Genomic DNA, 27,282 nt, shown 5'->3' with positions numbered 1-27,282 from the left:
CAAAGATAAATTTATTTTTATAAAGTCTTGGATTTATGTAGAAAATACGTTTAACAAAAAAATAATGACTACGCGCAGTGGCATAGAAGGAAGAGAAAATCTCACAATTCTTTTGCCGTAATATACGATTTTACGTTTTATACGTAGAATAGGATTAATCAAACCTCCAAAGTACAGTGATTTATTGGATTTACTCAATTATAAATTTTCTTTGTCAAACAATTTATTTTTTTTGTGTTAGGTCTGTAAAACTTTAGGGGTTATTTTTATTAAAACATATATATTTTTAATCGATAATACTTACAAAGTATTCATTATTTTTTTACGTGTAATATCATTCTGATTTTACATTATGTTATAAATTTTCTTTGAATTGCCGTTCCTTGAAATTAATTAGTAAAATTAATTAAAACCCCTTTTAATTAACATAAATTAAATGAGTCTTAGAAGCTGCGCACAATCAAAGGAATAAGGGATAGAAACAGGAAACCGATTACATCGAAATATACATTGTAATAGGATGAAATCTGTTATCTCTGTTGCTCTGTTCCTTTGATTGTACACAGCCAGATCTTAGTATTAGTAATTGTGTTACAGATTGTGGTGTTTCGAAAAGTTAAGTAAGAATTATTATATTTTTTCGTACTCAATTGAAGGAATTTCTAGAAATATTACAGTTACAAAATTTTAAGTGTACATTGCAAAATTCCTGGTCCGTTAGCGTTCATTACATATGCAAATACTAGGAAATTGTTATGTGGCGGTATTAACAGTATTATAACCGCTACATTTATGCGAATTTTCGGAAGACCGTCCGTTGAAATTTATGCGCTGAATAAATTTTATAACGTCCGTTCGCTCGTTCGCTTTTTAACACGGTGATGCGCACACGTGTTTGTCGCGAATACTCCGCATCGAATTTAATACCTCATCACGTATTTATGAAATGGTACGTATATATAATACTACAACGATATATAATATAGCGATTTGTTTAATTTTAATTAATGATTTGACATCCGTTCGAATTTTGCGGTAGGATCCACAAATTGCATCTGACACGAAATTATTTCGAGCAAGTGCGCAACGACGGCAACGTTAAAGCGAATGAACTCATGATGGTTCTGTCCAATCAATTATTGTATTGAAGGTCCATAGACCGTGTTTCTTCTTCGATTATTATAAATAAAGTTTTTGTATTAATATATAAATATTTTATACACTGAGAAAAAATTTGTTTTTTGAGATTAAATTAATTTAATTTATCTTTATTTCTTTCAACAAAGAATAAATATAGTTTAGTTAAACGTATTACACTTTACTTAAATGCAACCTTCTTTAGTGAAAGACGAACAATAAAGACGACCAAATAAATTTAGTTTGTCTTCAATAAAGATGAATTAAATTAATGTAGTCAAATAAATAATTAATTCAGTTAAATAAACAATTTTTGTCTTAGTATATCAATTCGAATATAATTAATAAAATTATAGTAACTTATTAAAAATTAACGCGGAAATTTGTAAAATAATTATGTGCCTCAATACGTATTTAAATCCAACGCCTGGTTGCGCATTAAACAATTAACCGTGAAAGGATTCACGCGATGAATTATTATTATTATAACAAGGTGTTATATTTCGACGAGATTGTACAATAGAAATCTTGTTGGTGTAGATTAATCTAAATTCTCATATGTCGGATCTCTTGGAATTTTTCATAAATTTGTAAATTAAAAACGGGGCGCCTTTGTACAAAACCGTATAACGTAAACGTTTTATACGCGAATTTTTTAATTTCCCGTTCACTGGAACGATCACATGAAGAGGCGGTATCTGCTAGATAAATGTTTGAACAAATTTTAATATTGTTTTATATTATACATATATTCGGCTGTCTTTGGGATGAGACGTTTTTGGGCGTATCGTCGATGTGAAACAACAATTCTGGTGTATCGGGATGGAAATTGTGAAGGACGTATAGCGCGTACTGTATTATTTTACAGCGAGTTATTATTTCGTTTGCAAAATGAGAAATGCCAGCACATTTCCATTTTCTAATAACAACGGTCTGTAATTTCGCGATGATCGCGCTGTTTATTCTCGTACGTACGTGGAGCGGCCGGCCGTCGACTGACCGGCCGCATGAATATTCCTATAAGCAGTTGAATTGTGCTCGTCGGAAAATCTGTACCCTCCATAAATTATATGGCGCGGTCACGGTGAGTCGTTCACCGCCCCCGCAAGATAAAATATTCAGCTTTGATATGGAAACGCGTTATTACCATAACGTCGTCGCACGATTCGATTCCGTTTCCTGCTTTAATCAGTGCGATAAATCTAATATGCTTCGACCGTTAACCCGTTCCTAGATCGCACGGATAGATGGCCACATATCGTTTATGTCTCTCTGTATAACTTTTAATACGCCATGAAAATGTTCTTCATAATAATAATACTTACAAAAAACGTGGAGGGGTTTCATGAAAATTGGCCAGAAAAATTTTCAGAATTTTTAGTAATTACTAAACCGAAACTGACTTTTTATGCAATTTTACGTAAAAAAGTTATTGACCTGAAAATTTGTTATATAATATTTTTGTTATGCAAAAGCTTTGAAGCGAATAACGATGTTGACATAAAAGTGATTACGCGATCCCGTTTGATTTTGAATAATAAAACGACCGATGCATTTGGATTCTTCCGAGATATCGATTGGAGAATTTAATGTGACGCCAGAGGAGATCGCCATTGATAAATGCTGTTTGCTCCAAATATTTACGTGCTATTGGCAATATGCCCGTTGCCAGTCTTTTATACAGACGCATCACTTTTCGATCTCGTCACACTCCGGATTTTTATGTTCAATCGGGCATTTTTTGTTCCGACGCTTTCTATCGTGCAAAACTTTTTTAACATCAATCACATTTTAAGCCGAATATTACTTTCATTTGAAGAAATTAATTGAAGGGATCGGAAATCAACTCACTCTGTCATATCTCTCTATTATTGTTTTCGATTTTATTTATAATCGTTTATTGTTGACCACCCTCGCTAACAAAGCTTCCCAGAACTGGTTTTTTTAAATTGGTATCTATAAAATGTCACGCTGCTATCTCAACCATTTTTCTTTGCAAATAATTGCGAAATATTTTTATGAAAATGCAGCAAAGAAATTCGCCTAGTTAATTAGTTAACTCAACGTTTAAAACCGAAGCTATCTTCGTTTTAACATTTTCGCTAAGGAGTGTGATCGACTTTAAATTTATCCAAGAATTTGTTATTTAAATTTGATCGATAGAACCGGAACGTCCTATACGAAAACGAGCGCACGAAGAATAAGCGAATGAAAGCAAGTGTTGAACTTGGGGAGGAAAAGCTTGGTTTTTTTTAATTCGCATTTCTAAAGCGAAGGGACAAAGATTATAAGCGTCGCGTCACATAATTTGAGGTCTGCTTCAAATGGATGAGGAGGCACTTTCGTAGATTAAGGACAGTTTGCGGTTGAGCGGCAAAATAAACGTTGGAGTGCGCGGTGTCACTTCAAATCGCAATAAATGATGGATCGCTCTCGTCCAGAATATCGGCGTGCCGGGAGCTTGAGGGACGCATTTATTCTTGCCGTAATCTCGACCGCTTCCTCTCACGACACCGTGCTCGCGACATGGTCAATTTACGGTGGCTGTCTCTTCTTTTTCTTCGCGTGGCATTTAAACGCGAATGGAATTCAAATGATATAGGTCACCGGTATCTTCCCGATCTCTGTGCTTTCATGCCCGGATTATTACGCCGGAGTCTCGTCTGTTTTGTTTCAGGACGCACACGGCGCGGCCTTTAATAATTAGATTAATTGCGCCTGGTTTCGCGTGTTTGCGCATTCTCTCATCCAACTTTTCGTCGTCTTTCGCAAATATTTCTGGGGTATTTTGTTGTTCTTTTTTTTTTTTTAATTCCTTTCTGCAAACTGCCGTCAACGGTTTTGTTCAATTAATTGTTTTTTTTCTTGACCTGTCGTATGTGATACGTGTGTTTGTTTATTCGCAAAATGGTTAGTTACTCGTGTGTTTTTGTTTCCAGACCATGATTGGGAACTAACTTTTTTTTTATTTATTCGTTGAGGAAATCCGTTACCGTTCTTTTAATTATATTCTTTAAAAATACGTGTTAATTAACAAACAAGAAATAGAATGAGACATTAACCTTTGAGTAGATAAATGGGGTGCTCAAAACACCTCAAACAAATTTTATTTTTATATTTTTTGCTGGTATATATAGAGTTAAATTTACATTATTTATATTTTTATGAGATATAGAGGATTGTAAAAATGTTTAAGACCTTGGACAATTCTTTTTATTTTCCTTTTTCAGAACGAGGTAACTCTAAGGTATAACTATATATATAAGAGTAGAGTGCTGTGTTGTCATCTATCTACTTAAAGGTTAATATCACGATAGAATAAAATCGGTGTGACAGCTTGTCTATCGCTGCAGAATACTCCTTTAGTTCATTAAATTGAGCATCGATTAATCTAAATGAGACTAGTCTCTCACTCGACGCTTATGCGGTGAATTATAGAGATTAGACGAAGTACCCTCGTCAAGCAACTTGGCAAGGAGCTTTGATCATGTCGGATAATATCGCGACGACAATATATGTACATTAAAGGCCATGTAGGATACAGACGTATATATCGAGTAACCTAAACCCTTAATGAGATAATGCTGTTAATATACGTAATAGTTTCACGTATCTGAAAGGAAGTTTTGAATAGCCGAGTAGAGATGCCAATGACAAAGTCACGTTTAATCGAGTTGTCACGTTTCAGGTAATTCAGATCTTAATTAGCACTTCCTATTTTCTGATTGACGATCCTTTCCGAAATAATGAATGACTTGGCAACTTAATTTATCTAACCGCGAGATAGGGAGCGTATACCGATGCTTTAGCGTCTCAGTATAACTCGAGTTAGGATTTCCTTATCTCAGTCAGCGCGAGTTTGAGTTAATACAACTTCATCGTGTGTCGGGTATGAGGGAGTGTATCTGTATCCATTATGGACTCTCCGATTAAGCGATGTCCTGCTGCGGTAAGTGCGAAATTATTCGATCGTATCCGCTCGAAGTATCTGCGTGGGTGAGGTGAAGTCGATCGTATTTTTAGTTGCTATTTTTAGCAAGCACTTGCGCCTGGTAAGTAGCGCAGAAACACGTTAGATGGAATTTTGTATAATTCCGAGAAACAGTTTTAAATCATTTTAACGACGATGTTTGTCGCTAATGCATGGAAAGAGCAATTTTACTGAAGCATCGAAAAAGCTACTTAAATGCAGATCTGAAATTAATTAATTTTGTTTGAACTATTAAAATAATTATGCAGGACAAACTGCTTGCAGGTTAAAACTCTTTTTACAGCATTATTACCAACAGTTGAGCCCGTATCAGACTGGAAATTGAGATGGAAATTGGATTGGAATTTAACCACACACAAAATCAAAAGGAAAAAAAAAAAAAACCAATCTCAAATTTGGTGAATTTGCATTGATTGATCAAATTCCAATCTAATCGCAATTTCTAGTCTGTTACGAATTTTAAACGTTCCACGTACCTAATTATTTTGATGGTCAAACAATAAAATTATCCTCAGATCTAATCTAGCAAAATTTTTAGATAATTCCGAAATTGTTCTTTCTGTGTATAGAATTGCGAAATCTTTAGTTAGCGTAGCGCTGTTACGTATTAAGCGATCTTTAGAGTTGTGTACGGAATAATTTTATGCTTACTCTGCAATTTCTATCTTTTTCAATCGCTTAGCAAGTTTCGATTAAATTTACCGAGGTAAAGATATGGCGTGCTGTGCAACTATTTGATGTTTCGACAATTTTGCTAATTGCAAACTGCAGAAATTGTGCATGCTGAAGAATTTTTGCTTACACTTTCTCGGATTCGACCTCGTCGAATCGCTGACCTGCTATCGTGCGTTCGTTTCACTTGCAGCGACGACTTCCAACAGCACAAAACTTTTTTGGAGTCATGCATAAGAAAAGGAAAGGAAGATTAACCTAGTGACTGGACCGACACTGTGTAAGCCCTATGCGTCAATCTACCGAAAACCTCCGGCTTATCCACCCTGGCTTACCCACTAATTCGGAGTCCACGACCTGTCAGTGAGAGAAAAAGATAGGATTCTTCGGTGGTTTCTCTCGTGTATCTGTGTTTTCACCCAATATAAAACTTATTTCGTATACTTTGCGCGACACAAGAGAATTTCGCGAGATATTGTGTCGCTTATCGGGTATCGCGAGTCTATTGACTACTTATGGATAGTTTTGTTCTATGGCATTGGCAAGAATAGTATAAACAAACAAATGTCACGCTTAAACCAGATACACGTAACATTGCTTTTTCCGAAAAGCCTATTTCATTCATATAGCTTGAGTAGTTGAGTAGACGTGCGATTCACTTTTTTTTCGGAAAAAACAATTTTGCATCTCGATATACATGTCGATCAATCATCTCCGGGTTATGTGCCTTGTTTGTCATATCGTCATTCCTCTCATCGTCATCTCTTTCTACCGCCTCGAGCTATAGTCATCGCAAAAGGAAACGTTTCCGTAGAATGAAAAATGACAAATTAAGGTGGAGTGTCTACGTGACACGAAGCCCGGATCGAATTCGTAGCAGATTTACTGCATTCAATTCGAAGTACAGTGTCGTGTGGGAAGTTTTCACGGAGATACGCGACACCCTCGTTTGCGAGACGCTCTGTCGGTGAATTGTAAGGTGCACGCACACGTCGTGTGATATATCCCGGCGCGGTGAGAAATTGCGGCGTATATTTGACTTGCAAACGATGATCGCGGTTTCGCTTTAAGCCTCGGGACGCGGACGTTTATATATCTTGATATTCTAAAAGTTTCGGCAAGGTATCCCGGGGAAACGGGCTCTGAATCGGGCTATGAGAGAGAGAGAAAGCCTACCTCTCCCCGGTACTACTGAAAACAATGGGAGCAAGTTTTCTGCATCCGCTGTTTCTAAGTGGTGAGAGACGCTATATATTGTAGGACAACATACTCGAATCGATAAATGCACGCTGTGGTTTATATATATAACTATATATATATATACATATGTGGTTTATATATATATAAAATTGTGGTTTATATATACATACAGATAAACCACATATATGTATTATGTATACATACAGAATGTTCTAAAGTGATATAACCAGAAAGGAAGTGATTTCCCATATAAAACTAAGCTGAAAATAAAGAATAACATTTTTTCGTATAGAGTTCTGTTTTTGAGAAAATCGAGCTTGAAAGTCGAGTTCGTTAAGTACACGTGTACTTAAACATGCACCTGACTAGCCACAATCTCTTGGTTTACCCAACTGGCTACCACTATTTCCATTTACATCTTTAATTTGTCGAGCAAGGATTCGTCTGCGATATTAAAGACGATATTTTTAGCAGTTCTTCAGTTAATAAAATAAATACGTGTTATTATAAAAATAGTAGTAAATAATCAATGAATCAAGTAGATTTATAGTCTTGTCAAGTGCACGCATAAATACTGAACGTATATTCAAACTCGATTTTCTTGAAAATAAAGCGGTATGCAGAAAAATTTTATTCCACATTTTCAACTTATTTTTATACGAGGAATCATTTCTTTTCCGATTATATACGCTTTCCGGAGCATCTTGTGTGTGTGTACGCGCGTGTGTGTGTCAAAGAGAATATAAGCGGCTAAAACGGAAGACTGATCGAGGATTTCCTTTGTGCAGAACATTCGCATTAATTTTTTCCGCTCTGGGGCTTTCTATTTCTATGCACTCGGCATTGAATTTTTACGCAGCAGCTTCGATTTCTTGCGTTTCGTTATCCGACACGTCATACATATGTTGAGAACACGATAATGTTAAAAGATACGCGCTTTTATTTTCCATGCATATTACATTTTAGCCGACGAATATTGCTTACACTTGTTATCGTATTAAAGTTAAAAAATTATTAATTACGTATTCAATCAGAGTATTTTTGTTCCACGTTGCATTACGATTATCTACCAGTGTTTCTTGCAAATTGCTCGACAACGTTTGCGGCATTGTGAAGCTTAATTACTGGTCAAATACAATTTACCTCGTTCTGTTTTCATGTTTACAGTCCGACTGCATTATGCATTTAGCGATGGTCACTAGACTAATAACATTTGTGAGATGGCAAATCGAAATCGGCTTTCGAAACATTTGGATATTTTTAAGCGGGTCGTACCATCAAGATTTTCAAAATAATCGGTCGATCAGATTAACTCTTTGGTGAAGCGGTGAACATTTAAAATCGAGGCCGATATAATGAATTGTCGACTCTTGGTGCCGGTTTGAATATATTTTAGATTATCTTTGCGTTCTCTACACGCGTGCACACCGTTACGTGCTCCATTTTCAATAGATAGAGATAGTATCGATCAAGCGCTTTACATGCGCTTGCAAGCAGATCAGGCAGTCTGCAGACTGAAGAATAAATAACTCGCGATGCGCTGGAATCACTAACTGCAATCAGTGCAGAGCCGAATTGCAAAATAACAACCGTTCTTCCCTTCCCAAGGGCCGGTCGAATAATCAAGAGGTATGAAATGGAAGTCCTAATGAAAAAAGGCGACTTTTTCCGCTTAATGAAAACACTCGTACACGATCATTGAGGAAAATAAAAAAAAAAAATATCCCCTTCCACAGCGTGCAGCTGCTGTTTGTCGGTATTATTTACGTAAAGCATAAATTACGTCTCTGAGCTAGTTACGTAATTATCTTGTAGCACTTGCAGTTCCCGCAGAATTTACGTGGGCGATTTTGCATAATGGCCGCGTTCAGACAAAGTGTGAGCCCGAGCTGTTCTCTAACAGTTTGGAAATTCGGCGAAAGTTTAGTGTGCCAGTCAGTCGGTGTAACTATATCGCAGTACGAAACAATGGATAGTTAGACGTCTCACGTTACGTCGTGCAACGGATCTTAAATCTTCCCCAAAACCTGATCGGAGTGCGGCATAGAATTGGGACAATCTGCCCAAGAAGGCACTTTTTTTTACAAGTATAATATTTCCTAGGGTTGCCACAGAACTGGAAATCAGGAAATTCTCAGAGAAATTAAAAACGGTCAGGGAGATTAAGGAAAAATCAGGGAAATTTGCAAAATTTTCTGGAGAATTAAAATTCTTGGCTGTAAAGAAGTTTGATATACATACGTATGTATCTCGCATGTATGCAGGAATTTGGAGTTACTACCAACTTAATAGTTAAAAATGTAAGCAGTGTCAGCAACATTAACAATAATTTGCAATGCTTTGTTAGATTGATCTCTCAAAATATTTAACGGTCTGCAAATGAAGACAAAAAATTTCAAAGTATTATTGAAATTTTGTTTGGAAAATCAAGGAAACGTCGTGGAATTTCAGGATGAAGGATTCGTGACAGCCCTGTTTACGCAAATCGTAAGAGAGAGAGAGAGAGAGACAAGAGAGGAGAAGCCCATTTGTTGAGCATTAAGCCGAAGAGAGCTAAGAGCTTTTACATTTCATGTCGGAGTTTCGATGTTACGTCAGTTTTACGATCTGGCTAGGAGAAACGACTAGAAACGCGCGATAAACAGAGGAAGAAAAGCGCGAGGAGGGAAAGCGAGTCGCGCGTTTTTCTTTTTACGACGTATATCCGGCTGCTCGTGTATGCTAAGAGACGGCTTTAAAACCCCGCCCCTACTCGACGCTAGCCGCCGCTGGTGTTTTCCTACGTCGACGAACTCCACGGTCCACCCTTCTGCTCGCGACCCTTACACGAGGCTATCCACCCTCGTCGTATATACTTTGAAGCGCCGGGCGAGCCGCGGGAGTAATCTGAGAGCTCGGTACACACAGGCTCGCGCAGGATATACGCCTCATTCATAATTTACAGAGTGCTGCTGGAATACGGGGAGAACACCCCCGGCGCTTCTTACGCGCTTCTGCGCGCCGCGGCGCCAATCCGCTGGGCACATCCATACCGTTGTCCACTGCATTAACTCGATCATCCTTTATATATTTCGCTTTTATTACATTATGTATATCTACCTCGTGCGTCGCGAGCGAAATTTTTATCAGAGTCATTATTACGATGACCTTTCCCATCCACTTTTCTTTCGAGGCTTTCAAAGTGCAGTGCACATCAATGCCATCTTTTTATTCGTGACTCATATTTTCGCTGCTATTTTTCCCCTGCTATCTTTATATTCTAACGAGTTTATACGTGTTACCGTCGGTATCTTTATATTTTACGAATTCTACGTTTTTGCATCGCGCAAAGAGGATTTTCATCATTCTTATCGTTGTGACTTTATCCTTCGGATAAATTCCTGCAAATGATATCGGTTTATATTTTATCCTCGTAGCAATTTTATTAATTTTGTTTCATCCGTACAGTTGTTCTTCGTTGTGTCCTCTTTGTACAGAGTTTTTAAGATCTCATTTCTTTCCATAATATTTTTGTGTAATTAATGTAAATTCACATACACAAATCCATAAAAATTCCAACAAAGGAACACAGCGAAATGTCTCCCTCGGATTTTAATGAGCTCTGAATGTTAAAATATATAAAAAAAAAATAAGAGACTTTATAAATTTTCTCACACTAGGGTGAAATCCTCCTTTAAAAGTCTTTTTTTTCTTCCTAATTAAGTATCTAAACCGTTCCAAAATATATAAAAAGTGTTTTAAATAAATAAAAGTTAAATGGTTTCAAGAATACACTGTGCAATAATGATAAAAATTTTTTATTATAAATTTCTATAAAAAATAAAAAATTGTTAAAATTTTTTTTTATTAATTTCTTGAAACTTGAATTTTTATTAAAAATATTTTTTACATCTTTTAGAGTTTAGATAATATTAGAAGGAGAAAAGTACCAATCTTTTTCCATTTGCTAACCGTGCGAGGAAACTTATAAAAAATACGTGTTTCTTATTTTTAAGGACACTTGATTGTGCGTTTTCTTCTAAATAAATTTCTTTCTAGAATATACCACACTAATATTATTTTTAGTTCACGTTTAGCGCAAACCATCGTTTTATACACGATGAAAAAAAACGTTTGTTAATCATTTCGTAATACGCACGATGAATAGCAAAGGGATAAATAATCGTAACAAATGAAAAAGCAGAGTGAATAATTTGTACAGAATGAATAATTTGTTATCTCAGGACTTAAGTTCTTCGAGATTCGGGATAATCTCTTAAGAATTTTTATTGTCAACGAGATCGTGGCTTCGTTCCACGACGATGCAGTTCCATAAGATTTGTTTGTCGTTACAGATATATTCTTGTCTGGGATCCTCTCGGATCTCGTCAGGCGCCTGTTCAAACCGCAGAAAATGGAAACGTAGATTACCGTGACCAAAGCGACATCATTAGTATCATCAGCGCAGGCATTGAAATTCGGTTTGACGGAAATTGGGTAACGTGACCACTATCGTGCCATTAAATGCTGGATATCGCGGTGTGTAGCTTTGCGTGCTATGCCAAATGTCGCAGAGAATGCCCCACTCGATAAACGATGGCGACGTGGAAGCGGTAACGAACATAATGATGTTTCCGATAGCGTTATTATCGTGAGGAATTCTTACTTTCCATTCTATATATTGGAGAAAACAATTTGGTAATTACTATACCAAATTTAGTGAAATAATTCCAATTAAATATTTAGTTAATATAACTAAATATAATTTTACCTTTACAAATCCCCCCCCCCCCCCAAACGGTATTACCAATGATAATACGTACTAAATATTTGTAAAGTTAAAATTATGTTTAGTCATATCAAACATTTAATTAGCATTATTTCATTAAACATTTGGATAGTTATTATCAAATTCTTTTTTCAGTATACCTATAGGTTCTTGCTGCGCGATATTTTCTCATTAATTTAATTTCTTGTTATTCATGGCATATATAAAAGATGAAACTTATTAATATTTTATTATTAAATTAACAATTTTATACTTTGACATTACATTTTAACGGATATAGGAGCATCGGAAACGCTCTAAACAATTTTTAGCTCGAATATAGTCAACTACCTTGTCAACTGACACGGTTTACACGAGAAATTTTATTTTTACCTTGTCAACACGAAAAAGACTAGAAAATAAAACGTTTCCCATATAGGATGCGCAGTGCATCGCTCGGAGGATTTGTGAATTTCAACTTCAACCAAATGGTAGAAGTAGATTCCCGTTTGCGCTTCTAAAATTAAATTGGACAAGTCCTTTTTATTTGCTACTCAAATGTTACTTCCTTTTCAGCTATCACGCTCCTTATTTCAGCTTTTGGTATTCATGACGTAAAAGATGGGATATTCTGGTTTTACAAAGCATCAAGCAGGTTTTAATTACGCGGAAGTTACGAGACAACGTACTCCGTGAACGAGCGGTTACTTCGCCCAGTCTGATCCCAGCCAAGATCGTTGTCGAGAAATTTAATTAGTCAGATCTTATCGCTTGTCAAAATCCTTTATCGAATTGTCCTCATCCTTCATACAGCCGTATATCGTTGTTCAAATTTCTCGATAGATTGCAGACACTCGTACGGCCGGCTGGCTTGTTCCACTTGGTTCCACTTGAAGCGATATATCGATAACATAGCTATATCTTTGCGGCACCTACGGAACGACCTACGGAGCCACTTTCGGCACGAAATATCTCGGCATTACGGCAATCTGTTGTATCCTTCATTGTATTTCTTAAGGACCGTCTACGATGGAAGTAATATACCGTAAATTGTAAGAAATTGACCAATCACAGTAGAATATGAAGAGAATAGTGTACTGTAATTGGTCGATTTCTTTTATGGTTTGAAACTTACTGTCTCCATTGTAAACCTAAATGAACAACTGTATCACGTGGAACTTTCATCCCTTCCATCTTTCTCGAGTAACATAAATCTTTATAATATATTAAAAAAATAATGTTATATCAACAGAGTATTATTTTAATTAAAAGGCATTTTGTTAATTTAATAATATTAATAACGAAAACAAATACACGTGTTATTGTTTTAATCAAATTTTATTTACTTTGTTCACAATATTGTTATTAAATCAACGATTTTAAATTAAGAATTAATAAAAAACAAGAGATTATTTTTAGTTTTTTTAATAGCTGTTGCTAGAACATCATTTTTTCTCAGTGCAGTACAGATCGATGATTCGACGAGAACCGAATTCGCAACGTACGTCCGGTCTCTTCACCTACCCATCTGTGTTCATTTTAATCCAATTCTCTGTAATAAGGTGTAAATCTCACGTTCTCGAAAAGGTAACTGCAAGGAGCTGCATGATAAATTGAGTTAGCGTCGAACGAATTATCCGATTACTGTTGTACGGAAATTTTAACGCGCGATGCGAGATACTGATAATTTTATTAAAAATTTAATCGCCGTAGAGTCGGGAGGGAAACTGCAAAGGATTTCATGGTACGTTACATCATACCGGCGCGCATCGTCTTGTTCTATACGTTACAATCAGTAACCGAGCACTCGTGCCGAGCCGGCAGCGTTACGATAATCCGCGCTTTGTATAAATACACGAGATAAGAGGAGAAAATTCTAGGTATATATCGCTCGCATCCTCCCGTTCGCGAACGTTATCGTTCGCGAACGGGAAGGAACACGGAATTTTTGTTTAATATCAGCCGTATAACTCGAGATTGGAAGTTTAACGGCGCGTCCGCGTCGTTAAAGTGTCTCGAAACGAGCGCGAGCTAATTACGTTGCGGTCGCTGCCGATAGGGAGGAGATTACGCGTGCGTCGAAGTCTCGTAATGGATCCCTCCTTTCTCCCGCCTTCCCGGAATAAAAATCGCATGAACGATTTGATAATGCGCGGTCGATGACCACCCTCCCCCCCCCCTCCTCCTCCTTCCGCGCGTAAAGCAATCTAATTATAACAGACCCGAGCGGGCCGCGTGTATTTGCATAGCGGGGTATTCATATCGCGTTATTAGATAAGTTGATTATTGATCGTTTCCTGATTATTTAGCTGACCCAATTCGAAATACATAAAGCGAACACGCGTGCCAAACGGCCGGAAATGTCAGTGGCAAACAATATTATGCTTCGCGTAATGCGCGCCATTTCGTCGCCTGTCGCCTGAATGCAAAATTTCACCGTTCATACACTCAGCAGTCTTGTTTTTATTTATTCTGAGACTCATTTTCACAAGTGGCAATCGAGTGTCGTCATTTTCGCCACGAATAAACACACACCCGAATTATGGTATTTTTGTTTCAGCGACGGTCGACTGTTAGAGGGTGATCAAATATTAGCGATCGATGGGCAGCCCTTAGACTCGAACGTCTCCCATGAGCAGGCGATCTCGATTCTTCAGAAGGCCCGTGGTCTGGTTGAGCTAGTCGTAGCAAGAAGCGCCCAAGGTAATTACAATCTGTGTAATTGCATGCTCTGAGCGGAATTTGCTTACGCCGGGAGATGAAGGTCTCTTGTGTTCGATTTGCACAGAGGATCTCGGATTGCCGCGCAGCACGATTGTTGTAACCTCAATAGTAATAGATAAATTCAAGATATTTAGAATAAGAACAGTTTTGTGACTTGAAGGATAAATCAAACTTGCCTATAAGAGCCTCCGCGTAAATAATATATTTATAATGGAATAAGATATAACTTACAAATTGAATTGTATTCACCAACAAAGTTAAATCCGCAAACGTTTCAACTATGGATTAGAGTTTTCGTGGAAGACAAACTACGGATGAGATATCTATAGGTAATCCGAAATAAAACATGGATTTTGTAAATCTGTTCAATGCGATTGTTACAATCCCCATTTTTTGTAACAGACTGATTTCAAGATATTTCAAATAAAAATAGTTTTGTAGCTTCAAGAATAAGTCAAATATAAGTAACTTGTCTATAAAAGCTCTTTCGCGGTTATTAGTGCGTAAAAATAATATATTTATAAACGCAATCAAGATAGAATTCGCAAACAATCGGAATGTATTGACCAACAGAGTTAACTCCGCGAACGTTTCGATCTGGATTTATGTCCTCTTCGATGCGGAAGTCAAACTACGATCTAGATATTTAGATAATCCGAAACAACGTTATATCACGGATTTTGCAAATTTGTTCAACGCGATTGTAATCTCGAGTGTAGTAGATTAATTTCGAGATATTTAGACAATCCGAAACAGCGTTGCAGATTTCGCAAATTTGCTCTTCTTTATCAAGGCACACTTCGTCCTTGCAATTTGCACGAAAGTAACGAACGAGTGTGCCCCGTGCATGTAACAAGAAAGACACTGTCCTGGAGTATTATGCGCCCTCAGCGATGCCAACATTGTCCACGCCAGCATAAATGTTTATTCTCGTTGAATTTCTCACGCCGTATAGAGTTAAATTAGTTTCGTTAACTTTTTTCTGGCCTGGTTGTTGCATATGGAACAGCAAACTCATGCTGGATTGTCCATGCGTGTATACGGTGCGAGTAACGCAGTTGCTACGTGAAAATATCGCACACTTTACTAATGTCAAATTTCTTTTATTGCTTTATTCAATCGAATTTTATGAATATGCTAATAATTTTGGAACAATTAATCAAAATTCGACATTTATTATGCACTGAGAAAACTATTTTTTGTATTTGTAATTATAATTATATGTTGCCTATACTTATGGTAATTTCAACTGTTTTTGTAGTAACGATAACTATAATTGTAGTTACAAATACAAACATTTGTTCTGAGTGTATTATTTCTTTCTAGTGTCAGAATGTCACGTATATTTTCTTATTAATTAATTTCTGAAAATTATGCGCTGAAACCAACTTCTGTAAAACATATTAATTAAAGGAGTTAAATGATAGGAGTAACTTCACGATTAGACTTTCAGGAGCTCCTTGCTAATGAATAAATTAACTTGAGTTTGTACAATAATTCTACACTGGATTAAAAATTATACATTATATGATACCAGTGAAAATATTATAAGCGCATTTTTAACAGCTTTAATTATATAACATATTAATATTTTTTTTTATGCTCGAAGAAAACGTCTCTAATCTATGTAATTTTGTAATTAATATTTTATTTACGTTTCAGTTAATATGTAAATGATATTTAGAAAAAGAGCTCTGGTATACTGAAAAAAAAGTCTGATCAAAATCAACTAAACTCTAATTTTACTTCTAACTATTACCAAATAGTTGATTACTATGATTATGTTTGGTAATTTACTGAATATCGCACCAAAATAATATATACGTTATTATAAATAAGATACATTTAGTAGCTATTACCAGACTTTTCCAGTATACAAGATAACTTTTCTGAGAAGCTGCAGTTTTGCAGTTACCATACTCCTCATTGTAGTACCGTCGATACGACGTGTAGAGCACGTCGTGCTCGAAATGGTTAAATAATAGACGGAACGGTGTGTACTTGCTATTGACAGACGTTGGGAGCTCTTTGCCAACGGATGAATTGTCCGGTGGTTCGAGTTCGACAGCGGCCGCAGGAGCAGCGTCGTCCATCGTCGGCGGCGGCGGCGGTGCCGTTGCTGGGAACAACCAGACAAGCTCCGACAAGGATCAATCGGTGTCAGCATCGTCCACCGTCGTTACACCGGGACCGACTCCGAAGTCAAGCCAACCGGCCAGCACCACTTCGGCGGCGACCCCGACGCCTACGAATACACCAACACCTACACCGACCTCGACACCGGTACCTGGAGGCCTCGTTATCGAAAGAAGCCCTTCCGCCGTCAGTGACGCCTCCAAGAGTGGCTCTGACATGGTGGTGAGTCGCCGCCCTTTTTTTCCTTCCTCTCCAGCCTCGACCGTAACCCGCGTTCCTCAGAACGCCCTCTTCTTTTTTTAGAGAGCTTCGCGTCACGCGTTGTTTATAACGCCATAATTAGCGACTATCTTATAGATTTGTAACTTCATGGCATTGACGATCAGTGTCAGTGTTGCGGATTTCGCCCAAGTACCTCGAAATTTAGATACAGATCTGAAAATAATTTTGTTGCACTGTTAAAATAATTATGTAAAAAAAACTCAAGCATGATAAACGATGCTGCGAAAAGTTTTGACATTTTAATTAATTTAAATATTTTACATAATTATTTTAATAATGCTACAAAATTATTTTAAAATTTGTATCTAGCTCAATTTTTAGATATACTTCAGCAAATCGTTCTTAAAATCCAACCGAGGGTTTCTCGGGCATATTAGAATATAGCAAATTGAAATTGTGAAAAAAGAAAAAAAGATTGCTCGTTGTGTGATTATGAACGAAAAATTGCTAGAAGAAATTTCCTGTTCATAATCAACAACAACGAGCAATTGTATCAATACTCTTTCTTATCATTTTTCATCTTAGCGGTTGTGCTCTTTTCCTTTTGTTCTTTCCCCTTTTTTCGCTCGAACGAGAGCTCCCCTGATCTTCCCTCTCGGTGAAGACTATTGTGCTGAATATTTCTCCACGTAAAGGGATGTTCTTCATTGGCTCTTAATAAGCGCGCTCTTATTTCTCTCAAGGCTTCTTATTTTATCGTGTAGCTCACAGCCAGGGCTTTCAGACTCGAGATCGCCTTATGCGGACAAATTCCCGTGTCTTCCTCGGACTCGAGGATGCTTCATCCCGAAAGAAATATTTGCGTTGGAGCCACCCGAGTGGTGACACGCCGATAAAATCCCAATCGATAGCCCCGGCATAATTGGCCTCATTTGGACACCCTTCCACAACGCCCTCCCTCTTTTTTATCCCTTTTCTACTTTCTGCTGCGATAATAGGAACAGCGGCGCGGCTATGACGGAAATAGAATTATTAGTACAGCCTTGCCGGCATCTCAAGGCAATAGTATCGCCAATAATATTTAGCTGGTATCTGCCAATGTTAGATTTCGCGAATATTGAGGAGTATTTTTCTACGAAATATTATTATTAATTTTATGCTGTATTCAAGAAAAGATAATATCTATTTTTCTATTTACAATTTGCTAATTACTCGAGTAATATTTTTACTTTAATTAGAGAATTAATAAATATATATCTTTATAGAAATACTCTTAACACTTTTCCTAATATCTAACAATTTTATTAATTAAAATCGTATTATTTATTTCAGAGAATTTAATGTGTATTTTATAGAAGTACTTTTAAAAAAAAAAATTTTTTCTAATATTCAGTAATTTTATTAATAAAATTGTTTAATTTTAGAGAATTTAATCTTTTAAAGATTGTAGAACTTTTTAATAAAGTAACTTATAGAAGATCTTGTTTTTTAAACGTTTTCGGGATTACTGAATATGATTCTAGTCTTAGAATTTAAAAATTTATTTATATTAAAAAAATAATCTAACTATCGTAAAACTCGGTTTTAGGAAGTTCTTGGTATTTGATGAGTTCGAATATGGACTAAAAATATCGCATTTCAAAAGGATAGTATGTAACATGAAAGAGAATCCAGTGTAACAGAGTTCATGATCAGAATTTGAAAGTCAGTTTGGAAATCAGTTTACGTAGTATTGAAGAGCTTCAAATAAAACAAAACTGGAAATTTGATATTTGCAATTATTGTAAAAACTCCCGAAAACCGAGTTTTATCATATAATCAAATTATTTTTTTTAATTCTGTCCATCATATTAAATCTACGAATTATTTATTTTTCTCAGATTTGAATAAAGTATTATCAAATTACTTGATAAGTTAAGTTTTACAAAAGTTAAGCGAGTAGTTCATAAAATAAAAGAGAGTGACCGCAAATGAAGTCGCCAATCTATAAAGGATTAATGGACATATATATCTACATAGCAGATATATTTTTAACTTTTCTTAATATCTATAGTAATTTCATTAACGGAAATATTATTATATATTTACGAACATATTTACTAAATATATCTCGAAAGACAATTTTATCTTATTTCGAAAGATAATTTTACATGGGTAGTTAATTGCACAGTTTATTCGAAGCTATCATTTTCAGAGAAAGTTTTCGATTGGCTACCAAACGACCGTAGCCATTTCTCTTTATTCCTCGACATTCGATATACCTATAGTCGTTTTTGTTTTTTTTCAATCGCAGATAAATGCGCGCCTGTTCGCGTTTCCCCGCTTCCGTTCTCTTCCTATCTCCACCTGTCTTCGGGCGCGATAATAGGAACAAGCGGTGGCGGACGGCTGCGACGGAAATAGAATTATCGGTAAAGAGTTTCGCTGACGCCCTCCGGGCAATGCCGGTTCTCTCTGCAGGCAAGGTTTGCGTGATCTTCCAAATTTATCGTCCATTACCGGCGAGATACCGTAGAATCGTTTATCCCCGTAGCGATGCCATTTCGATGGAACATTTAATCGTAACAAATTGACACTTCCCGCGCTCGCATTAGATCTATGATCCTGTGCGCGCTCCCTGTGCTTTTAACACCGCCCTGCAATCAATTTTATCCGACGAAAATGGAACGGTTTTTACGAATTAATGTTTTTTCGCCGTTGCTCAAAGTTTACACACGACGTCGGGCAGCCATTGAGAGTGTTTGTATATATAAAAAGAAGTAACGAGAATTTAATTGGAATTTAGTACAAATCGGAGTTTCAGACATTGAAATCGAGTATAGCCATGTATTAATCGTTATTTGATATTGTTTTATGAAAGAAAATCATGACATTTACGAGAAATATTGTACGATTTGCATTGGCGATTTCTATAGTATTTATTAGTACGAAAAAAAAAAATATATTAAATTTATAAGACTCACAATCAAGTATCACGTATCATTATTGAGAATTGTGTATGTTAAAAATGACTTTATGTCACAAAGTTCTGAAAACGTTCGATCGCGTACATCTAAACATTTATTTTCCTATTGTCATTAAGCAAATGTCACATTCGATTGATAGAAGGTCGGTGACTTTCTTGTGACATTGAGATAAAAATAAAATCACAGACGAGAACTTCTGACGTTGTCAATGGAACTCGACAGAAAGACGATCGATCCTTTTCGATCGATTGCGTTATGGCACAGAGACATTATTTAATAGAATGTTTTTTTCCAATTTTTTCCTGGTGGAGATATTAAATCGTTTGATAATACTCGCAATGTTTTATCAATCTCTTTTTATTGCATCGCGATAACGAAGATATTTCGTATATCATTAATATTAATTTTTATGAAATCTATTAATGCAAAATAATATTATCTTTGATGTATAATTTAAGCTATAATGTAACACATTGTTTTATTAATTCATCAATCTTGTATTTTTATGAAATATCCTCGGTAGCTCTGTAAAAATATGTACATACTTAAATATATACGGATATACCTCATGTTTACACTAAAAGAAAAAATATATATATTTAATTATATATACAAAATAACTCTTCACATCTTAAAATTATGTGTAATGAATAATAATTTTATTAAATCTGTAGGAGAGGAGTAGTTAATGCGATATTTTTGTTTTTTAAATATCTTAAAATTACACGAAATGAATAAAGGAAATCGCGATCGCTGTTTATTTAAATTGTTCTAAATTATCAAGTATCAGTTCACTCTTTCTAAAGAGTAGAAAGACTGACAGGGTAATACATTCGGCATTAACTACGATTGATTTATCGGCTTCTCCTTCCTTTGTAACAAGGAAAAGTACACCCGACGCCGCTACGTCAGAAACGGAGCTTCCAATGAGCTTTACTATCTTATCCCGAAACTAATTTCGGTCTGTGAAGAACGATTATCGGATATACGAAGTTCGAAGAATATCCTGCCAGAAGTCTTTAACGACGCTGACGTGACTCGAGTCTGAAGCGAAATGTGCGTCTCAATCCGAACGAATTTCCAGCTTTGCGATCGCGCGCGTCCGGTCGCACGTTTAATCTTCTATCGAAATGTACGCGTCCACGCACACATACATACACACATACGCACGTATATACGCCGCGGGCACGCCGTTTGCACGACACCCGCAATGTAAATCACTCTCGGCCTTGTCGCTCTGTCTCCCCGTTTCTCGACGTAGTTTCCGTTCCGGTTCGAGGGATCACCGGAAGTTCTGGGATTCGAGGGAACATCCACGCGATAGCATGACCGCTCATTCGATCTATACAATAGTCCTTGTTTGCACGGGGCCAATTACCAGATCATAAAAAATTCATTGGATTTCTGCGTTTTAATGAGCCAATAACTCTGCGTCCTTCGGTTTATCCGGAGACCACTGAACGCCGTACCGATAAAAACGTTTTAATTAAATCCGACCGATTGTCTGATGCACGTAAATTGGAACGCTGTGAGACGCACTTGAGCCGGCAATTTTCAAAACTTTCCTTCCGATAACAAGCAACAACCTCGTCTACCACTCACGACTTCGTTTCTTCGCATATTTCAGAGCGTTCGGAAATGAAAGGATTATCTCGGCACAATAAACGCCGGGGGAGGAAAGCGATATTACGCTCCGAATGGAGTGCTTTATGAAGGAAAGCAGAGATTCTGGCACAATTAAATTTCATTAATTTTTCGACAATATCGCCAATACACTAGCTAAGATATACCCCGAGGAGGAAGGTAAACGATGAAAAATTGATTCGAAAATCTTGGCTACGATTCACCGGAAATTACAGACCATTGTAAGCGCCCTATAAGAGCTATCGGAAATCGGAACGTTAATATTAAATATCTTGTTAATTGTGGCCACTTGGCCACGATAACGGAGCAAACTCAAGAGAACCAATCAAATTTAATGACCTGACATGTTGCGAGCCGAGATTAGTCGCTTATTCTGCTTGTTCTGCTGTTTTATTGATTTTAGGCAAATTACGAGTTACCAATCAAAGAAACGCCGTAGTGTAGTGGTTTCATAATTTATACACTGAAAAAAAATGTTTAATAAACTATTTATTTAAATAATGTCAACTAAATATTTATTAAATATAAGGATATAATTTTTTTTAGTATAAGAGAACCATTAATTTAATTTAAATATCATTTTTTATTGAATATATTTATTTACTGTAAGTAAATATTTAGTTGGCACTATTCAAATGAATATTTAGTAAAATTTAGATTACTTTTTCTCAGTGTACATATATAATTTGTCATAATAATTCAATTGTATCTCAATAATTTTTGAACTAGGAAATAACTGTGTTATTCTTGGAAAGCTTCATGATACTCTTTAACACGTGAAAAAAATCTAGTTTGGTTATGTCAGCTCTTTGCGGCGACGCGTGACAAACTGAATCACTTATTATCGTTATTGAAAAATATCAAGTAACCTTGTTTGTTTCGTTTAAGTTCGTTAAAATATTCCGCAATGGAACAGATGCTGTGCGCCATCATTACTCTTATTTTCCGTCGTACTTTATTCTCATTAACTCATTCTTTATGCAGTATACAGTACGGTTGTTAAAGTTGTTGTAATTAAAAATACGTAGGAAGTACGAAGGGGGTACTTACGAAAAATATGTTCGTGGAGAGATTACGCCGAAGTTTTCACAAATTAATGATATTGCGAAATTTTATTTGTATTTCGCGTGCTGTTAGGAGTAACAATTTAATTAAGTTAAAGTTCTGCCGCAACGCATAATTGAACTCCAAACAAATTAGATTGAACCTGTAACAGCATTATACTTTTAAAATGATTAAGCTAAGAATTGAACTTAAAAGAAAGGGAAAAGCTTTTTGTTTTCATATTTTTCTCTGTCAACCAATTTGTTGTTTAACCGCAATATATACGAGTATTTCGCGAAAATGTGAGATTTTCGAGGAGTTTAATTTCCATTATATCATCCCAGCATTATGTCACTCTTTGGAGAAGACATTCGATAATATTATTAAAGTTTCATAACGAACGGCGGGACTTTAAGATGCTTTTGCGATCTTTCCGTTCACAGTTGAATACGGAATGGGCTCAAGTTGAAGTGATAAATCTCATTAACGATGGCAGCGGTCTTGGATTCGGCATCATCGGCGGACGTAGCACCGGCGTCGTCGTTAAAACCATTCTTCCAGGAGGCGTTGCCGATCGCGTAAGTAAACCGAGAACTATTCTCTTCCGTTGGAAGCATCTAAATTCTTTATAGAAATTAACTACACACAAAAATATTCTATTGCTAGAAAAGTAATTGCTTACTTTAATCTGTTTCGTTTAAATTTAATAACGATTATTTTTAACAAAGAGAAAATTTTCTTGATAACATTTAAAATAAACTTATTACACATTTATGAAAAATTCATCATATATTCGAAAGGATTTATTTTCTTTAGTATGAGGAATATTTTTATAAAATTTTAGAAAAAGCGACTTTATGTATTAAGCAAATTGAAATGAATTTGTTTTAATTTTATAATCTTGATTGAAATATTAAACTTAATTCAGAATATATTTCGTATAAATTTGATGCCTGTGATGAAACTCATGATTGCGATATATGTATAAAGTTTAAAATACTTGAAACAAATATAATTAATATTTAAATATAGTACATATATATTTTTCTATGTGTAATTTCGAAGGTATTTTTAGCGAATTTTACGACATAATAATTATTCGTAAATATAAGTTTCCCACGCGCGATATTAACAATAGAAGTACTATTAACGTTTATTGTTTACATTTTGTTAAATTCATATCGTCAAATTATACCTAATTTATCTTTTATTATTTCTATAAGTCACCACTGCCCCTATTTAACTGTCATTAATTTATAACCAAACAGGAGTTAAACTAGAGTACAACTCAAGGAAGTTTAACCCAAGAAAATGTAAATATTAAATTTAGCTTAAATTTAGTTTACGTATATTACTTACTAAGTACATACGTTAATATGAACGTTGTTTACTGATTGAAGTTGAATTTACTGAAATTTATCACAAATATGAATTGATTTATATTTTGATACATAATATGTAGATGGAAGTTAAAAAGTATGTGTGTAACAAAATATAATTTAACTCAGATTTAGTAACTCCTTTGATATCTAACAGCACATAAAAGAGCTAAGCGAATATGGGAATTAAAAAAGTGATGAAAAGTTATAATATAAAATATTTTATCGGTATAAAGAACATAATCATTGAAAAGTCACACAATTTCAGCATTCTATTTTTTTTATACAATAAATATAATATATTAATTTATAAAATAAAAAAATAAAGTCAATAAAGATCGATCGGTACTTCCAGTATTAATTATATCGCATTCTTGGTAATTCGCTATATTACTTTTATCGATAGATGACTTAACTCTTAACAAGTAAATCTCGTCGTTAATCATAGGTTTAACTTTTGATAAGTTGCTCACTTAATCACACGGTCACGTCGCGTGCGCCTCCGCACTCTTATTCTTCTTCTCCCTCGAACTTTCACGCTTTATTGTAACTCACACGCAGGAGGTCTATAACGCGCAAACGATACAGAGTATACATACCGGAGTTAAACCTTTTAAATCAGACACGCATCGTTTCAAGTTGCCTGAAAACGGACGAGGAAATGAGAGGCGCGATGGTGAAAATGATCCGGGATATCAACGTTTGCCCTTCAGACAAGAGTCGCGGAAATTAAATGCTTCTCTTCGCATTGTGTGCCCGCAGGATAATCGACTTCAGAGCGGGGATCACATATTGCAGATCGGCGATGTCAATCTCCGTGGGATGGGAAGCGAACAAGTTGCCGCGGTTTTACGACAATCGGGCACCCACGTGCGGCTGGTCGTCGCGCGACCTGTGGAGCCAACTTCTCCCGATTATCAGGTATCTTCACTTCCGCTATTCTGTGTTAGCGATCGCGATTAATTACGTGCGATACTACTTTGCCCTTTATTTGTTCCGAGCGTTCGAGAGGGCAAGTGTAGGTCATAGGGTAGCTCCAATAATCCGCCATTTACATTGTCTTTAATGAACTTCCTCTTGTTTATCTTTTTCGTTGAATACAATTTGGAAACATGAATAACTAAAACAAATTGAAAGCCAATTAAAATTGAAGCTGTTTTATCTACTTTTTATTTATTATATTTATTTTAATTAACATACAACAAATTTTTTTTTAAATATACTTTTTTTTCTTGCTTTATAATTTATTTTGACTTCAGCGCATACTTATTATACATTGATAATTCGGAAGTAAATACAAGTAACTAAAACAAATTGAAACCCAATTAAAATTAAAAATGTAGACTTTTTATTCGATTTTTATCTATTATGTATATATATTTTTCCACAGACAATGTTGCCCTTTTAAAGCACAACCGACTTTTTGATTGTGAATTTTAAGATTTAATACATATACAGTGGAATTCGGTATCTTCTCTTAAAAAATTTGATAATGTTAAGATTATGTATGTATAAGAACATCAGTATTCAGTTCGTTTCGTTGCAAGAACAAATACAAGTCGTGTCTGTGTTTTTAGCGACCCGTATTGCAAACTACATGAGATTTTATGCAAATAAAATTTAAATATTTTTTTGTATTTTTGTTTTTAACACTAATTTTAATAAATATATAAAGATTTTACTTTTAAAATAGAGTTTTCAGTATTATATATTTTATGTCACCTTTTTTTTAATATTATTACAGAATCATTATCTGCAAAAATATTAGAGACACATAATTTATAAAATATTTTGAAATTGAAGGAGAGACTTCCAGAAAGACTTCATAATTAAAGAAACACAAAAAGATTTATTTTATTATTGATTTATAAAAAAAAACTGGAAAATTATATACATTATTATATATTATATAATATTGTTCCGTGTATCCATTATTTCAATTTTGAAATCTTTGTATTCATTTTAATTAAAATAAACAAATTTAATAATTAATCCGCTGTAAAAGTGATTTCATTTTTCTTTTTTAAATTTGATTTTTCACTTATAAAAGTCTTTATTTTCAAGTGTTAAAATAATTCAACCTTTCGAAGTCAACATTATTATATTTTTTTTTTTTAAGTACATACCCTCAAATATTGTAACCTAAAAGAATTCATTCATATTTTATCAAAATTCTTACATTTACCTAAAAGAAATATACTATATTATAAGATACGATTTTTCTATTATATAAAAATTTATTGTTAAAAGTTTTTTTACCCTCAATAAAAAATATAAAAATTTTTCCAGAAGGAGAAGCAATAAAAAAATCTGCTGTAGACTTCGCTTTATTCTAGGAACTAAGATTGAAAATTTCACCGGAGGGTTTAATTAACGAAGGGCTAATTATTATATAACAATTTTTTTATTTCTTTAAAAAGCAGATTTTCTTTCTTTATGATTTATTTTTATTCCTACATATATTATTTGCTGGCAATTTCTAATATATTCTTACAACAAGCTACAGTTCTTTTTCCATAAGAATCGCGTGATCCCACTCGTATAGAAGAAGAAGTGAGGATAAGTAGTAGTTCAAAACTCGGTCCATTTATCTAGCTATAGCGCAAATTAGAAGCATGTTCGCGTTCTGCAAAGGTACGTATTTAAAGTACCAGAGTTACGTGCGCGATGTGAGCCATTAGATTCCGATGCAAGAGCTCAGAATGTGTCCGTCCGGTTTGGAGATTGATGGTACGGAATACGGTTCACGTACATCATTGTCGGGGTTACCTTATTGACTACCCGCGAGCGGGGTTTCAGACTAAAGCTTCACGCATGAAATTCCGGCAAACTGCAAGCCATTAGGACGATACATTACTGATCTGTCGACTGCAATGCGGTCGATATCGTCGGATCCACGTCCGTGAATATTCCACGATTTAACTTCTCGACGACGGATGTTAGCCGCGAAGAAGAGCATACCGCGATTCGTGAAGCAATTATACGAACCACGGTGACCAAGGACCGACTCTAATTCGGAGATTATGAATAATGCATGAGGTATTTCACGAAGTGATGGGGTTCCATTATGGAGAAGAATTAGACTTCGGAATTTCTCATACGCTTGAAATCGCGTAAGATGGAAATTACTTCGCCACGGGATTAAAGTTGAAGACCTGGCGACGGCAGCCGTCCGCGAGTCGAGTTTATCTTTCGCTACAATTGAGTCATCATACTTCAACGGAGGAATGGCGTAAATAACGGATGCATTAAAAGTGAAATAGCAAAACGAATTCGCGGGCTTTAATAAATTAAGTTTCGGACACCGTTGTCTGACTTTTGTAATAATTCAACGTTAAACGTGGATACGCTTGCAAAGTATCTTCATTATTCGGTGAGGTCAAGTAAATGCAAGAGGAAAGAGAGAGAGAGAGAGAGAGA

General features: G+C 35.4%; 1 protein-coding gene across 3 annotated transcripts in view; it reads left to right on the top strand.

Annotated features, from left to right (window-relative positions):
* The window catches only part of LOC108778658 (patj homolog), a 75,820-nt gene that overhangs the window by 38,324 nt on the left and 10,214 nt on the right, over positions 1-27,282 (top strand). For all 3 annotated transcript variants that reach the window (XM_018545891.1, XM_018545890.1, XM_018545889.1), the window contains exons 4-7: positions 14,308-14,450; positions 16,486-16,829; positions 22,927-23,061; positions 24,625-24,783. In XM_018545891.1, the coding sequence (XP_018401393.1) occupies positions 14,308-14,450; positions 16,486-16,829; positions 22,927-23,061; positions 24,625-24,783 (781 nt within the window). The remainder of the gene's footprint in view (positions 1-14,307; positions 14,451-16,485; positions 16,830-22,926; positions 23,062-24,624; positions 24,784-27,282) is intronic.

Source organism: Cyphomyrmex costatus, unplaced genomic scaffold (assembly GCF_001594065.2).
Source record: "Cyphomyrmex costatus isolate MS0001 unplaced genomic scaffold, Ccosl1.0 scaffold505, whole genome shotgun sequence".
NCBI lineage: Eukaryota > Metazoa > Arthropoda > Insecta > Hymenoptera > Formicidae > Cyphomyrmex > Cyphomyrmex costatus.
The sequence above is the reverse complement of the archived record's forward strand: the minus strand, read 5'-3'. Positions and strand labels throughout refer to the sequence as shown.